At 42.9% G+C, this 16,440-nt stretch overlaps 1 protein-coding gene across 4 annotated transcripts in view; it reads right to left on the bottom strand.

Annotated features, from left to right (window-relative positions):
• Window positions 1-1,527: 1,527 nt before the first annotated feature.
• Window positions 1,528-16,440, bottom strand: part of map4k5 (mitogen-activated protein kinase kinase kinase kinase 5) — a 33,206-nt gene continuing 18,293 nt past the window's right edge. For 2 of the 4 annotated variants that reach the window (XM_041954257.1, XM_041954259.1), the window contains 20 exons: window positions 15,604-15,662; window positions 15,378-15,445; window positions 14,111-14,155; window positions 13,974-14,016; window positions 13,657-13,867; window positions 13,308-13,393; window positions 12,837-12,878; window positions 12,489-12,573; window positions 12,327-12,406; window positions 11,221-11,281; window positions 10,665-10,667; window positions 10,311-10,425; window positions 10,001-10,059; window positions 9,621-9,724; window positions 9,064-9,241; window positions 8,418-8,486; window positions 8,199-8,291; window positions 7,915-7,985; window positions 5,762-5,817; window positions 1,528-2,569 (listed from right to left, as the gene is read on the bottom strand). In XM_041954257.1, the coding sequence (XP_041810191.1) occupies window positions 2,482-2,569; window positions 5,762-5,817; window positions 7,915-7,985; window positions 8,199-8,291; window positions 8,418-8,486; window positions 9,064-9,241; window positions 9,621-9,724; window positions 10,001-10,059; window positions 10,311-10,425; window positions 10,665-10,667; window positions 11,221-11,281; window positions 12,327-12,406; window positions 12,489-12,573; window positions 12,837-12,878; window positions 13,308-13,393; window positions 13,657-13,867; window positions 13,974-14,016; window positions 14,111-14,155; window positions 15,378-15,445; window positions 15,604-15,662 (1,616 nt within the window). In that variant the 3' untranslated portion in view covers window positions 1,528-2,481. The remainder of the gene's footprint in view (window positions 2,570-5,761; window positions 5,818-7,914; window positions 7,986-8,198; window positions 8,292-8,417; window positions 8,487-9,063; window positions 9,242-9,620; window positions 9,725-10,000; window positions 10,060-10,310; window positions 10,426-10,664; window positions 10,668-11,220; window positions 11,282-12,326; window positions 12,407-12,488; window positions 12,574-12,836; window positions 12,879-13,307; window positions 13,394-13,656; window positions 13,868-13,973; window positions 14,017-14,110; window positions 14,156-15,377; window positions 15,446-15,603; window positions 15,663-16,440) is intronic. The other 2 variants (XM_041954258.1, XM_041954261.1) reach the window with 1 other exon arrangement.

The raw sequence follows: 16,440 nt of genomic DNA, 5'->3' as shown, positions 1-16,440 counted from the left end.
CCTGAGCGAAACTAATTCTCCATTAAATGTTGCTGTTGTTCTGCAGTAGTGGAAGAAGTACTCAGATCTTTGACTTAAGTAAAAGTAGCAATACCACAGTGTAGAAATACACAAGTAAAAGTCAAGAAATACAGGCATTAAAATAAACTTCAAGCACCAAAATTTCAGCCCTTGTCTTTTCTTAATCTATAATAATAATTTATTTGTTGATTATATTTTGTATTATTAATATCGATCTACAAAGTAAGTCAAGTTATAAAATGAAGTAAAAAGTACAAATTTGCCTCTGAACAGTTTTGGAGTGGATGCACAAAGTAGCAGGAAAGAAAAAAAGACTCAATAAAGAAACAGAAACTTGCACTTAAGTACTTAATACATTTCAATCAGTGGGGGAAAGTACACTGTTGTTCTGAACAAAGCACAAGTTAATAATCTGAATAAAATATGCTACATTCAAACTCAGAAGCCTTTAAACATGTAGGTCATAGGAATAATATAATAAACATAGTATTACATATTTATACCTCACTTTTCCTCTTTACAAGCAGTCCTTCCTCAATGCATAAACCCAGAAGACGAACCAGAATCACTCTGATCAAATTTCTGATCCTGATATCTTCTGAAAGGTAATTCTCTGAATCTCTGAATTCTGTACTTCTTTGATTTTTTTTTCTCTAGTTCAGATTGGTATAGGTTTCTACCATTTCTGGAATTAAAATGGTAACAAATGGTAACCTAGCATGACATTGAAAAGTACAGAAAAGGAAACTATGCAGAAACCAAAAGAGAGGGAAAGGAGCAATAAAAAAAGAAGCAACAAAAACAAAAACAGACTAAATTGACAAAAGATCAACCTTTTGATCTTAACCATAGCAAAACTGGCAGTATTTTTTTATTTTGAAGGTGAAGGTGTCTGACTTCTCGTAATCTCACTGCCTGCAACTTGACAGATTTCTCCCCTTTCCACTCCAGTTCCCATAGGAACAGATGACTCCACCTTCACCTCCATAAAAAAGGAGAAGCAGGGACCTGTGGGGTTCTTGTGGATTCTCACACCTGACAGACTGAGTGTGTGAGATGTGTTTAAAATTAAAGAGGAAAAACACCCACACAGGTGAGCAACTCAGCTGATTCTCAGAGGGGAATTCACTGTCCTCTCTTTAAAAGACCCGAAACATCTGAACTCATGTTTATTAGCTTCATTATTAAAGGATTTCTCACTCGGTGGCCTCACAGAGGCCACCTCACTTCACCAAACCCACACCTGTCTGACATCATTCCACGACAGCGAGCTGCAAACAGGGAAATTTAAACCTGACATGTTCTGTTGCACTGAGACCAATTAGTGCAGGTTGGCGAAGTGAGAGGAATGACAGACTAAAGAGGGAAATGATGGAAACTAATACTCACTCATCTCCCCGTTCCTCCCATCGGAGACTCATCATCAGGGCGACTCTGTGCATCATCAGCTCCGTTGCATCAACGCAAACTCACAACAGCTCAGAAATAAACCGCAGTTCATTCATGTTATCTTGTTAACAACAGCTCTTTTATTACAAAAACAGCATACATTAAACGTTTCGCGAAGGGAATGCAAAGATGTTAAAACAAAACCTAGCATTGTCCCTCATTTTGTCATTTTATTTTAAATAAAAAAATGTACAAAAGTGCTTACATGGTGCAAATAATGAGAAGTAAAAGGTCTATAAAAGAGGAGGGTAAAGAAAAACAATGTACATTATATCCAACTTCTAAAAATGCAGCAGAGCAGGAGAGATGCGACTATATTACAAAGCAGTAAAAATGACCCAAAGCTGCTCAGGACCTGTTCATTAGGTAGTTAATCCTCACACAGCAGGACTGCACAGTCTCTGTCTGTTAACATGGTCTGTAAATCAAACATACCCTATTACTTAACATGAGGTTAATAAATATTGCTTAAATAACCCACAATGCTCATGGGTTTCTGCTTAAACTCATCTATTAGTTTGACTACAGAGAAACTTCCTCTCAAGCCTAATAACGTTTATCACTGGCAGTGATTATGAGCAACACGTTACAGATAAGAACAACACATCTCCCATTGTTTGCTAATACAATCACAAATTCTTGTGAATTTTAATGGCACTTTTGTCAATAATACCTCTAGATAACTTGTTTGTAACTCATTCCACAGTACAGCAAAGTGAGGAAAATGCTAAGCAACAATGTTCATTTGAGCGTTTCTCGCTTCTCCACCTTCTGCTCGTGACGGTTTGCTTGTCGCCACAGTGAACGTGTTGCTGGTGTAAGGCTACTCATGAATCCGGACTGAAGAGGCTCCTCTTTTACTGACCGGTCGATCCCGTGATCAGTAACAAAAACGGTTTGAAACCAGACGTTTCCCTCGACGCGGAGGCTTCGGTGAAAGTCTGGAGTTTTCTCCCAAAACTGAGGCATCTTATCCATGTTTCTATGAACCGCCCGATCTGGGAGAGAGGCTCAGTAGCTGTTCTCGTGACCTGCTAAAATGTAGAGGTTGCTCAGGGCCGTGGGGTTGTCGGTGGGTCGGCTCTCCAAAACCACCACCCTGCAGAAGGAACACAGACAAATGATGGCGGCCGTTGAAACTTTTATGTCAATCTGACAAGAGCAGGAAGCTGAAGTGTTCTCCAAGTTTTATCATTTACTATAAATTGCATGAAAATTTTAACATTTTGGGAAACAAAGTACCAGTCGGAGGTCTGGACACACCCTCTCATTCAATGGTTTTGCTTTATCTTCATTATTTTCTAAACTGAGATTAATACTGTAAACAAAACTCGAAGGGACAGATACAGGAAATCTTTCCTGCCACTGTACAATAACAGCTAAAAAAAAAAAAAAAGCTCTAGATATTCTTTTTGTGCAATATTTTTCATTACTACTGTTTACTATTTTGCCATTTTATTATTATGTATATAATCTTTTTACTGCTTGCTATTTTGATATTTTATTATGTATAGTTTGTTCTTTATAGTCTTATTTCTCAATTTCTCACTTATTTTATTTCACTGTGTGTAATGCTGCTGCTGCACTGCAATTTCCCAGCTTGGGATAAATAAAGTATATCTAGCTATCTAGTTTGGATTTTTTAGATTCTTCCAACCTTTCATCCACCTTTCATCTTTTGCTGTGATGACAGCTTCACACTCTGTCTGTGTGGTGGAAGAACGGCACGAGTCTGAGCAGCCGCTTAGCTTAGTTTAGCTTAACATGACGACTGGAGCTAGCTTTGTTCTGTCCAAAGCTAACAAATTCCGCCTACCAGAACCTCTGTAGGTCACTAATTCACAGGCTGTATCTCTCCTGTTTAATCCAAACAAAACCAATATAAAACCACAGCTTGATGTTTTTACACTTTGGTGTTTGCACAGATTAAACAGATTTAACGAGATATAATAATATCATTCACATCTGCGAGAATGAGGATAAGTGTAATTCCCAAATGAAGAACTCGTCCTTTAATACTGACCATTTTCAAACCCTACTAAAGAGTTTTAGATGAGTGAATGTTAATGTTGCCTGAAATAACTAGCAGGCAGGCCATTGACTTCAGAATATTTTTTGTCAGTTATATTTTGATGTCAATGGCTGCCTGGCAAGGGAAAATGTTAGAAAATGACTTCTGTCACTTGGAAATGTTGAGCATATTTTTAGTAAGAGGAGTAAGAGATACCGCTAATTGACTGGCATTAACAACCAAGGACATAGCTCGAAGCATCGTGTTCATGTTATCAATCTCCTCAGAGAACAGAGTCCTGACAGTTCATGCTAAACGGCACATTAACCGCACTGATCCAGCTGTCACGGGCAGATCAGGACGGCAGCGGGTGCATCTTCAGATGCCACCCGTCTCGTGGCGGCGACAGGTGAGCAGGGAAGCTACAGTCCATACTGTCCGTTCCATCAGATGAAATTACAGAGGCACGGAGAGACACTCAAACCAGGCTGGCAGTGCCCGGGCGGCGGTGAATAAAACATGGGGGGCTGGGCAGCGAGAGAGAGAGACCTCGCTCCGGTGCCACAGGCAGGGCGGCGACATCAGGAGGCATCGCTGACTGAGCGGCACTGCTGATAGCCTCCGTCACCGCGTGTGTGTGTGTGTGTCTGCGCGCTAAATCACATCCTGCTGTGTCTGCAGCTGAAAACATCATGATATCAGTCCAGAGGAATGATGGTTGACTGACAGAAAATTCATCGGCAACTATTTGGATCATCGATTAAAGTAAATTATCAAGCAAAAACATCAAATATTCTTTTGTTCCGCTTCTCAGATGTGAAGATTCACAGCTTTTTTTCCACTTGTGTGATGGTAAACTGATTAACTTTGGGTTTCTGAGAAAACAAGACATTTGATGACACCAGGAAATTATATTCTTTTTTCACTACTTCCTCAAAATTAATAGATAATTGTTGGATTAATCTAAAACATAAACAGCAGATTAATCAATAATGAAAAAAGTGGTTCACTGTTCAAAAACGGTCTGGTTTCAGCTTCTCAAATGAAACGATTTGCTGCTTTTTTGTTTGATATTTCCAGTCGTGTCCAGACGTCTGAATGGGCTCTCATGGAGCTGTGAGGGGTTTTCACTTGTTGCAGATAAATGCATCATATCCATGAACAGTTCACGATGCACTGCAGCTTTGTTGTGTTTTATCCAACAGGTTTGTGAATGTTAGTGAGGCGTCTAACATTTGGCTTGGCTTTCATGACTCAGTCCCCAGAGCGACTGAAGCAACTGAAGCAACAAGCATGAGAGAGAAAGAGGGGGAGAGAGACAGAGAGAGAAAGAGAGAGAGAGAGAGAGAGACAGAGAGAGAGAGAGAGACACACAGAGAGAGACACAGAGAGAGAGAGAGAGACAGACAGAGAGAGACAGACAGAGAGAGAGGGAGTGAGACAGAGAGAAGAGAGAGACACACACAGAGAGAGACAGAGACAGAGAGAGAGGGAGAGAGACACAGAGAAAGAGACAGAGACAGAGAGAGAGGGAGAGAGACACAGAGAGAGAGACACAGACGGAGAGACAGAGACAGAGAGAGAGAGAGAGAGACACACAGACAGAGAGAGAGAGACAGAGAGAGAGAGAGAGAGGGAGACAGACAGAGAGAGACAGAGAGAAGACAGACAGACAGACAGACAGAGAGAGAGAGAGAAAGAGAGAGAGAGAGAGACAGACAGAGAGACAGACAGAGAGAGACAGAGAGAAAAGAGAGAGAGAGACTGAGAGACAGAGAGACAGAGAAAGGGCATTTAAGGATAATGTCAGTGGTGCATTCAGGGACAGTAGGTTTAGAGTAACCAACAGAAAGAAAAATTTAAGAGCAGAGACAGATACGGAGAATTCACTTGAATTGAGAATCCAGAATTGAAACTAGAGCGAGGGGTCAGGTAGAGACAGAGATATCAGCACAGTGAGAGATCTACTAGCAGCAGGAGATGAGAGCTGTGGGCTCACGACACAGCAGGTGAGGAGGTTGTTTGGTGGTTTCCAGGTAATAGAAAAACACGAAGACTTGAGGGAGGAGGGCCACAATCATAAGGGCCTAGTATTATGGAGGTCATGGGATGATAATTATAGTATTGATGAAAACAGAGATAAACAGGGAATGTGAGGAGGTAGAGTGAGACCCTATCTGCAGTTCTGTTTGTTCATTGTGGTACGTGTCCTCCGCTCAGTGCGTTTGATCACTCATCTGCAACTGACGTAGCTACAGGCGGAAACATCTGTGTACCAACCTGTCAGATCCGAGGAGGCGGAAGACTCTGCTTGGATCACAAATCTCCTGCGTCACCTGGGAATGAAAAGGCACAACTGACTTAAACTGACACCTGGTGTTCTGTGCGTGTGAAGCACTGACGGCGCTGAGGGGGCTTTGAAACGCATCAATAATGAAGCATCGTTATCCTCGTGCCTGTTAGGACAGTTTCGCCAGAACACCGTCACGCTCCACAAGTGCAAAGATAAAAATCTCCAGTATGGGTGAGGCTCCTTTTTTGGGTTTTAATGCTGGAGAAACCAATCAAAAAATCCAACCCTCTCCCCTCGGGCCTCCCACCAAAGTCATTCCCCCAAAAGACACGATGGAGTCCTGCCTGACGACTGCTGGAGCATACCTCATGACTCAAAAACACACAACATTAGAGCGTTGGTGCTCACAGATGTCAAGCTAGCATGTTAGCCACTATAGCTTTAGCAATTTATCTTCTGGCCTTGTGGAAGACTTTTGTCAGAGCATTTGATTTGTTGATCGCTGTCTGAGTGTAAAGAGAACAAAAGGTGCTTCTCACAAACCTTTCTAACAAACCTATCCTCTCCGGCATTAAACTGCATGTCAAACAACGTATCAGGCAGAAATTCTGACTCTAAAATTAGTCTGTGTCATCAAATTCAGGATTAAAACTGGGCCAAATCCCAGCATGTCCGCTCAGCGTTACAGTGATAGCTGCCACTAGATCACCAAGAAAAATCCTGCACATACAATTTCAGTTGATTTTAACTTAGAAATAAAATAATTGTGTTATAAAGGACCATAATTGAGATGACTGCTGTGTTTACAACCGTTACTGATATAAACCTTTAATAGCATCACAAAACATTATAATTATTTAGCTGTTGTTTAGTGTCAGTGAAAGACTCGCCGATCAATATCCAGAGCCAGGAAGCTTCCCATCACTGATGGTACCTTTAACAAGAAAATGTCTATATGTTTTTTAACAGACTGCAGGTGACCAGGTGCCGTCTCTAGGGCCTCTGTGTCGGTGTACAATCCTGGAGATTACCTGTCCTAGTCACAAGATGTAGCCTGACACGTTGCAGTGTAAAAGACAAGGGCCCCTTCAAAACACACTCTCACGCGTCGACATGTCATGAAAACTTGTCGACAGATGCGAGATAGTCGCCGTGTGACACCTGCTAGGTGTAAGCCCTTGGCCTCGGGAGAGATCTGATCTGTTTAAGTCTAAACGAGAACAAGGTCTCGGGTGTTCAGAGAAGCACCCACCGAGGAAAGCACGGATCAATAGGCCGGCCCCCCTTGAATGCCTTCGCTTTTGAGACGAATCATAACGAGACAAAGGCTGAATTATTTAGTGCTGCTCCCTGTCGCGTGACGGGTTTCGTTTATGATCGATGAATTTTGCATGGCCGCTGACATTTCAAAAATCCTTGCTATGGGAGAACTGTCAAGCTGGGCTGGGCACAGACTCGGCAAACAGACCTTCTGTTTCATCCGAGCGCCGCAGGACCACGTCTGACACGGCGCGCTTTCAAAAGGGTGGCCCCTGTCGCCATATCACTTTTCATAAAAACAGAATGCTTCACCTCCCGGCGATCCCTTGAACTATTATTCTGCTGTTCGTGATCAGGTTAACACGGAATCCCTCCGTGAAAGGGGGACAAATTCATAACCTCGGCCCGACACACAGACACTTTGTCTGGCTGCACCTGAGGTCTAATCCTGGGATCACCGACAGCATGTTGCCACGCATATAAAAGGTCGGCGCTCAGGGTCTTTGTTGAGAAGAGCTAGAGGTGTTTGTTCACACGGAGAACAAACAAGTCTGTATTCAGGGACGCGACAAACAAAGCATCCATGTTTCTCCACTGCAGTCACTGGCAACCAATAAAAACTGATACTTAAGGTCTGGTATCAATATTGATTTAAAAGTAGTTAAAAGCTTTCAAATCTTTTATTTGTTGAACAGTAAGTTTTCAGGGTCATCGTACTTAAAAGTGAAGATGACATACCCGACTACAGAACAGAAAGTGTCTTCAATGATGGTGCAGTATCAAAATGAAACACCATAAATTTGTATTTGAATATAACTACTATTGTAAGTATTTCTATTCTAAGGTTCCGCCCGGCTGTCGTGGTTGTGGGATACTTTACCTCATTAGACTTGAAGCTCTTTCCCTGCATGCCGTGTTTCCAGAAGGCCAGGACGCTGTCCTGAAGGCACACTGTCAGAAGAGAAAGGGAAGACGACATGTGTCAGATCACAGGTCCAGGTAGCCACTGCCAACTTGGTTAAGAGGAGCGATGCAATTCAGTTTGCGTTCACTCCTTTGTAAATAGAAGGAGCAGCTTTGCTGGATATACAACAAGCTTTTTCTGTGTTTTCTTAATATTTCCCTTTAAGGTAAGGAATTTTCAGCACCTGTCGAAAAGCTTACCAACAGATCCGATGCAGAAGTCAAAACTGAGCTCTGATGCCAGCTTCTTGTTGGACTTCAATCTGCCCTGGAGATTAACAATCTTCAAATTTTCTGGGGAGAAAAGGAGTAAAAAAGCTGTAGGAAGGATGTGGCAGAACACAGAAACTCACATCTGGACTGTGGAAAGGCTGTTTGTACAGATTTCGGTGGAAGCTGATGAAAAGAGATTGTACTTACGGTCCAAACACACCAACACAGTGTCTCTCTCCAGCTGGGTGACGTGGATCGCATCCACCTGCTGATTACCTGCGGAAAGGAGAGGAAGAACGCTAGCAGTGCTGCTTGATAACATCAGAGGAAGCAACAGCACAATATTTTTGCTCTCGATAGGTGAGAGTAAACAGAAAAGCGTGTCATCACATGTCATAGCTGGTCGTTCAACCTGCACAAAAGCCCTACAACAGGATGCTGAATTTCACATGATACCCATGACGGATCCATAAAATCACAAGGCTGCATTACATTCAGTGGGGGCTGCTGTAAATAAACCAACTGGTTTGTGCAGAAGTCACCCAGTCCACCAAATCTCCACAAACCACAATGTGTCCCTGTCTTGATTTCATGGTGTTCGTCCGTACATCACACTACACCAGGCATGTCCAAACTATTCCATAAAGGGCCGTGTGGCTGCAGGTTTTCGTTCCAACCAAGGAGGAGCACACCAGCTTAATTAGCTGAGCTCAGTCTTCAGCTGATAACTCAGTGATCCCTTGATGTTGATTGGCTGGCCTGGTGTGCTCCTCCTTGGTTGGAACGAAAACCTGCAGCCACACGGCCCTTTATGGAATAGTTTGGACATGCCTGCACTACACGTTCGACTTACTTGTCCCCATCTCTGTGAACCAGGACGAGCAGGAGTTTAGGTTGATGGTCTCAAAGCGGACCACCTGGCCTGGCTCTGAGCCCTGGCTGATGGCCACACACACCAGGGGATACTCCTGCTCCGGGACCACCAGCATCTCAAACACCTTCAGCGGGCTGGGAAGAGGGAAGTCAAAGTGCTGCCAGAGGAAGACGGAGCCAACACAGGGGTTAGTGTCAATGGTGTTATGATGTTTGATGATGCTTAGGATTAACTCAGCAGAGTAAAACATGTGACACGTTGCGACAGGTGCAAGGAGCTGCACCAGTTTAATAGTGTTGTGCTTGTGATAAACTCCCTGGAGACACAAACAACTTGTTTTAGAGCACAAGAGCAATGGACATTTCTAGTCCTGATCTTTTTTTCCATACATGGCTAGATTTTAAAATATAACTGCAGATGTGCTCCTGAAAGAAAAAAATGACAGTACAACCTGCAGTAAAAACATGTAGTCTTACTATGCAAATTTGCGGAGGAACAGCAATGTTTGAGAAGAAGAAGGAAAAGAGCCAACTGACCTTGATGAGCATAAACCTCTGCATGGGTTCATACCACTGCAACAGGACAATCCCAGACTGCAGCGCACCACACAAATACTTGTGGCCTGTATATGGGTTTCTCACTGTGAAATAGAAAAGTGCAGCAAGACTGAGCGATGTAGGTCCAGTTTATATGAGGAGAATATGGTTTTAAAAAACTGGGCTGGGAAACCACACAGTAATGAAAAATCTAACTCACATGACCCCATTCACATCAATACATCTTATGAAACTGAACAAAAACCAAGTAAAGGGAGACATGGGTGGTGCAGAGATGTTCCTCATGTACTGACACAGCTCAATATGATGGATGGGTGAGTAAATAAAAACAGAGTGGTTGGGAGGGACAGGCCACTCACCAATGCAGCACTTGTGACAGCCCTTTGTGTCGGGGATCTTAGTTGTCAAGGCAAACCTCCTGGGGAGAGAAAACAGCCAAGCTGTTGTGACCACAGTCTTGAAAGAGCTGATGACGTCTAGAATCAGGGAAGTCGGCGGGTGCTTCTCCTTTTTTCTACCAGCGCGGTAGTTTGTCATGACGGTAGACAGTGAGCTACAAAAAGACTGCTCTGCACGAGTGTGGCAACATGCTTCAAGTTAGAAAAGCACAGCTGTGACCTGATCGCTGCAGTGCCAGGAGTGTTTCTGATTGGTGCGTTAGATTCTCACCTGGGTAAAATTTTGTCCGGGAAGCGGTGAGTCTGGAACTGAGCAGCCAGGCCGGGCTTCTTCAGCTGCTCGAACAGCCCGATGAGATTGTGGGAGTAGAGCTGGAAGGTTTTCCCTACAGCAGAATACAGTAGATTTAATCACTAGCTTCATGAGCAAAAACAGCGCATAGTGCCAGGAGCTAAAATATTCTCATTGTAAATATGACAGACATGAAATGAATCGACTTTTCTCCACGTTATAAGTATTTCAAACTTAATTTCTGAATCCCATGAAGCAGGTTTCACATGTAGAAAGGTTAGATGTGAACAGGGGTAAAAACAGAAGTGTGACGATGATGTGAAGCATGATTACCTTCTGATGAAGCCAGTTAGTAGAATATCAAATCAAGCCAGGCGAGAGGAGGATGGACAGTGTCCAAGGGAAGAGGAGAAGAGAAAAGAGGTTAAGTATACCAAGGGGCAAACTACTGAAGGTAAAACCGAAAGTAGACCTCGCACTTTGTAATCCCATCCTCAACCGTTAAACCGAGAAAAGGCTTCGGCGGCTAGGTCAGCCAAACAAAGACGGTTTGGTTTCAAATGATGGATGATTTGAGTTTTCTGGCAACAAATAGCACGTCTTTGTGGCTAGTAGCCATTGCAACCTACAGAGATCAATATATCTGAGTGGTTCTTCAGCAGAAGAACAGGCTGTAAAGCCAGATGTGTCACTCATGAGTCACTGTGCTATAAGGAAGCCGCTCGTATAGAAGCTCTTTGATGGCAAACAAAACAAACAGTTATTTCAGGGCTGCAGATATGGAGTGACCGTCTTGCCCTCAGGGGCAGCCAGATAACGCGGGACAAAGAAGCAGCAGGTTATGACAGTGGCCAGTGAAGCAGGAGGCTGTGATAAGTCCATCACTTACCAGATAAAGACATCAGGTTGTTGTTGATAACGTACAGCCAAGTACACTTCCTTGGAAAGAGCTAAATAGGGAACAAAACAAAAACGGGAAAATCACCATATAGTTGGACATTAATTCTCAATGGAGGGAGTAAGATGAGGCAAAAGAACAGCGATTGACCATTTGCTCCCCTCCTCTGAAAAGCAACTTTCCAACGACAGCTTAGCAGCTGGATTTAGCTACAGATGGGGAACTCAGCATGGGGCTTTAGTAAGAGCAGTACTCTGTATCCAAACAGTTTGAAGGGTGGCATCGATTTTTTTTAGCCTTTTCAAAACCAAAAGCACAAGATCAACTGTGTATAAAATGGATTATGCAATGGATTATATTATGTCTGCTTTGACATTAGCTGCAATCATTAGCCTTTCATCCAAGGCCAAGAAACATGAACAAACTACATTATTTTGAGGGTTACACACTTCATGTCTACTGTTTTCCAGTCAGATCCAGCTGACTTTTTGCCTCAGACATGCAGCTTTAGCCATCAAGTGCACACCTAAGACCCTTTCACCAGATTGTTGTTTTAAAACAAATCAGCAGGAAACATAATAATAAGCTAGTTGGCTACAGCTCACAAGACCTGCCCCTGACAGTTCATCCAGCAAAATCGATGGTCATTGGCTAGAAATAAAAATTCTGCTTTTTGAATTACTAAAAATGTTAAAGGCTGAGGAGGCCGGATGGCCCCCAGTAACTGGAAGGTCGCTCATTCGATCCTCTGCACACACAGGAGGGTGTTTTCCAGCTGTGAGCCGTGGACTGGCTGGCTGTTATCACATCTATGATGCCGAGATATCTCTGCCCAAGTGCCCTTGAGCAAGACAATAAACCCCAAAACTGCTCCAGGGGTGCTGACCTCCCTGATGAAATGCATTGTGGGGGACTGTATGTGTAACAAGGAGGGATAAGCGAAAAGACAAATTTCAATTGCCTCAGCAACTCAAATTTGCCTGTTATCACTGTGAACCACACATGTGTTGTGCCACAATTGAATGATTGACAGGCAGAGCAACAATAATGAGGATGAACAGTCAGTAATTCTAATAACTGTTTTCAGCTGCTGTTACCTGCTCCATTGTGGCTTCATGCAGCTCGTTGAGATTCAGCGTATAGATGCCGTCCTCTGTCCCAAAGATTAGGTACTGATCTAGAAGAAAAAAAAAAGAAAATTAAATCAAGCATTGGCTTTCATAAAACATATTAATTCTGTGTTAACTCTGAAGCTGTACCTTTGGTGTCAGGATGAATCCACGATGTGGCACAGTTGATCTTCAGTGGACAGCCATCAAACACTTTAGAGAAACAGGCTCCCATCTGAAATGAAAAGCAACATGGCTCAGAACAGGCAGCCTCTGGCTCAGTGAAGCGCTAAAATGTCAGCCAGGGTTTAATGAGCTGAAGCTGGAGCTGAGCTGAGCAGAGGCGACCACAAAGCAGAAAGCTCTGTGGACCCCAAATATCTGCAGAATGTACAGCAGCAGCAGCAGCAGCACAGACCAGAGTTTAATAACAGTGCCCATGAAACCAGGCCAGCAGGGGAAAGTGACTATGAAGGATAATGCAGATGATTCACTCACCAGTACTTTAGGAGTGGGAGGCAGACCGTTGATAGCTGGTTTCTAAAGAGAGCAGAGGAAACAAAATAACATAAAATAATGTAGATGCAGAACACGCAGACAAAGCAGCAACAATTATTTTCAATTTAGCTGCTTAATTTAGCTCCAACCTCAACAATGAGCCAAACAAGAAACAATATGGACTGTTTCCTATTGCAAAGTCTGTCAAAGTCAATTAAAAGTTCAACATGAGTGGATGCCAAATTTCCCTTTTTAAGTGTTTGGATCCGACAAGGGAAATGCATCATATTTGAGGTTTCAGTGCAGAGTCAGCCAGCTAGTTGGAGACACTCCAAATATAAAATACAGGCTTTTAGACCACAGATGACATTTTCATCCTAAAACCCGCCGAAACATAAGATGATAAGTGTGGCTGTCACGACGAAAATAAATAATGCAACGTAATATGTTGTGGGATATCTCCAGACTCACAGGGAATTCCTTCTTCTCCTTCTGGTGCTGTCGGTTGGGTGGTGGCTTGGGACTGCCTCCATTCACACTGTCGTCTGAATCGTTATCTGTCACAAGAGAGCAGGCAGATGAAAATCACATTTGTAGCATAACTTTTAAATCACACTGTCAAACACGCAGAATCGAAATCCAAAAACCAGACACATTTACACCAGACTCCCTTACCTTTACGTTCAGATTTACTGAGAGCTTGTAAAAATAAAAGTAAGTGCTCATTTAGAGACCTGCTTGGTTTAAGAAGACATATGAACTACTGCACATAAATATACTTAAAGACACCACAGGTAAGAAAAGAAATGTAAATACTCACCAGGATCAGAAGCGTGAGACAAAAGGCCGGGGCTGCTGACGCTGGCAGAGAGGAAATCTGAGGACGAGTGGTCTCCCTTGTGGCCCTGCTCAGGTGTGCTCTGTCTGCGAGCCACCTGGTTCTGTCCGTTCTCAGAGTTGGGGAACCTCCGAACCGTCAGAGACCTCTCATCATTAAGGCCAAGCTCCTCTGACGAGCTGTTTAAACGCGGCTGGTAAGGGGTGGGGGTAAAAGAAAAGAGTGAAAACAGTTTGGTGTTAATTCAAAAACACTTGTAACATGGACAGTAAAAGGGATTTTATCATTTTGGGTCTCACCTTTGGAGGCAGAGGAGGAGGAACACCTGGCTTGAGGGTTGACCTGAAATGAAGGTATGTTTTTTAGAAAGATGGAAACTCCAGCAATGAATGTTTGTGTGTCCATGATGAAATCTTAATATATTGATATTACTCACAGCTCCACTTCTTCAAAGGCATCTTCAAGGTGGGCGATGTGTCCCCTGCAGGAGACAAACACAACAATCGGTGTGGAAAATAAGACTCATCGGAGCTCAGGAGGGACGTTAATGGTACAAATGTTTGTGTAAAATCCCTCCTTAGAGATAAAGAGAGTCAGACTCTGAGGAGAAGAATGGGGGTGTATTCATCCTATTATTGAACTCAGGAGAGCATCATGAGAAGGAAACCAGAAGAAAATACTATAGCTATGGCTATACTCTGGCTATATGAAAGGTATTTCTTGTCCTGCTATACGTTATACTTTAAACAAGCATCTCTGCAGTCAGTATTTACCATGATGTTACTTACTGGAACCAAAACAAGGTCTGCAGACAGAGGTTTAGAATACTTCATTTTTTTATTCATAAATCCAGACTCAAAGCCAAGTGAAAGGTCAAATCTGAGCAAACGAGTCATTTTAATTGAATGCTATGGTTGCTGTTGAAGTATTTTCCTGTCTCTTTCTCCATCACACAGTTCTACCTGCATCTCTGAGACTTGTGAGTTTGAATCTACAGCTATTATCACACCGCACATAGTGAATGGAGGGATGTTAGGGAAGGTGATTGGTGGACACAGTGGGCGCTAAACCTAACTGTGACAAGGGTGGGGGACCAAGCGAAGGGTGGAGTGGATGGCGTACGGCAGCACAAACAGTGTTAGTGTTACCGTTGGAACAATTCGTCCTCAACGCTTTTGAGAAGGCTCCTTGGAGGGACAAGACGAGAAAGAGAGGCCGACAGCCAAGAGAGGACAGAGAGAAGTTGAAGGAGAAAAACAGTCAAAAGCACATGGACAAGTGAGAAGGGGCTTATAGGCCAAAACAACATTTCAAACTGCAGATGGGGAGAGTGAGTTCATGCACAGACGCAGGTTAGCTGCAGTAAATAAGCAGGTTAATGTGAGAGACAGAGAGGAGCATCAAAAACAAAATATATTTACACTAAGTATTAATGTATTAGTATTAAACTATACTTTGTAAATCAACAGTACAACTACTACCAATACTGTGCATCTTTGCATTTTGTGTTTTTACTTCTAACAGACTCCAAAGACATTAAATAAAAACAGCAACAAAACTTTCACCATGCATTTGCTTCCTTTCTATGGATGAATCTAAAGAGATGCATCACTCTAATAAATGAGCCAGGTCAAGAGAGAGAGTGAAAGAGAGTGGTGGGGTAAATAGGAGCAGTTCCCGTGACAACAGTTTCCATGGATTACCTGGTTGTTATTCCTCCCTCTGCAAAGGGACTCCAGGGGGAAGGGAAGTCATTATCTTTACTCACATCCTGTGGAAAGACACACATGCACAAAAATAGAATTTTTAAAAATCTAATCCAATCGATTGACTTCTTTCCCGACATGCACTTAAAATGAACTGATTGCAAACAGAAACAGAGAGTAGTTCTTGAATTCTGGAGTTGATTAAACTGAACATGATTATCACCATTTCAGAATGTGCTTCAGTTTCCTTCCGGAGTGGTGGTTCAAACTGGAGCTTGTCGACTGTAAAAGAAAAAAATGTGACAAGTTTTTTTGTGATCGTCTTGCGCACACCTTTGGCACTAGAGGGCATCAGTGCCCAAGACTTAAGACACACAAAGTCTTGGGAGTACTACTCTTGTGTATTAGTAGCAGGAGCCTTGGAAAAGTCCAATCTTAACAAAGAAAAACATGCAGCAGATCAGCTGCTTCCATTACAATGTACCTGCCAAAACACCACAGACGTCTTTCATAGATTTATTATGCTACGATGTCAATGTTTGGCGTCTAGTCTAAAGACGAGTCAGTCACCAAAGAGAAACACAGATTACACTTGACACTAACCAGGTCTGTTCACTTCACAATACTGGTGCAAGAGCAAGAATTGCAAATAAATCATGGAACAGATTCCTCTTAGTTTAGGTTTGAGGTCACATTCTTTCAAACAGTTGATCCCATAGAGGAGACTGGTTTAGTGTCCAGTATAAACATGGTGCGATCCTGCAGTAATTATGAAGGTGAAAGAAATCAACCAACCTGCCAATACATACTCCCACATAATCAGCTTCTAATTAACAAAGAAACTTTCTGTTCAAGAATTCAGACCGCAGTTTTTTTTCCCAGTGTGCTTTTCTGCTTGAGGTATGCTGATAATGTGGAGGTGCTGCAGTATTTAAAACACAGAAAACAGCGAAGAGGTGAGTCACTGACACCATACAGGGAAACATTTGAGAAAGAGAAGCCGAAGAATCAGGCGAGACGTACGAGTCAACCTTCTGTGTTAAGATCTGATTAGTCATCC

The sequence above is a fragment of the Chelmon rostratus genome, chromosome 15 (genome assembly GCF_017976325.1).
Source record: "Chelmon rostratus isolate fCheRos1 chromosome 15, fCheRos1.pri, whole genome shotgun sequence".
Taxonomy (NCBI): domain Eukaryota; kingdom Metazoa; phylum Chordata; class Actinopteri; order Chaetodontiformes; family Chaetodontidae; genus Chelmon; species Chelmon rostratus.
The sequence above is the reverse complement of the archived record's forward strand: the minus strand, read 5'-3'. Positions and strand labels throughout refer to the sequence as shown.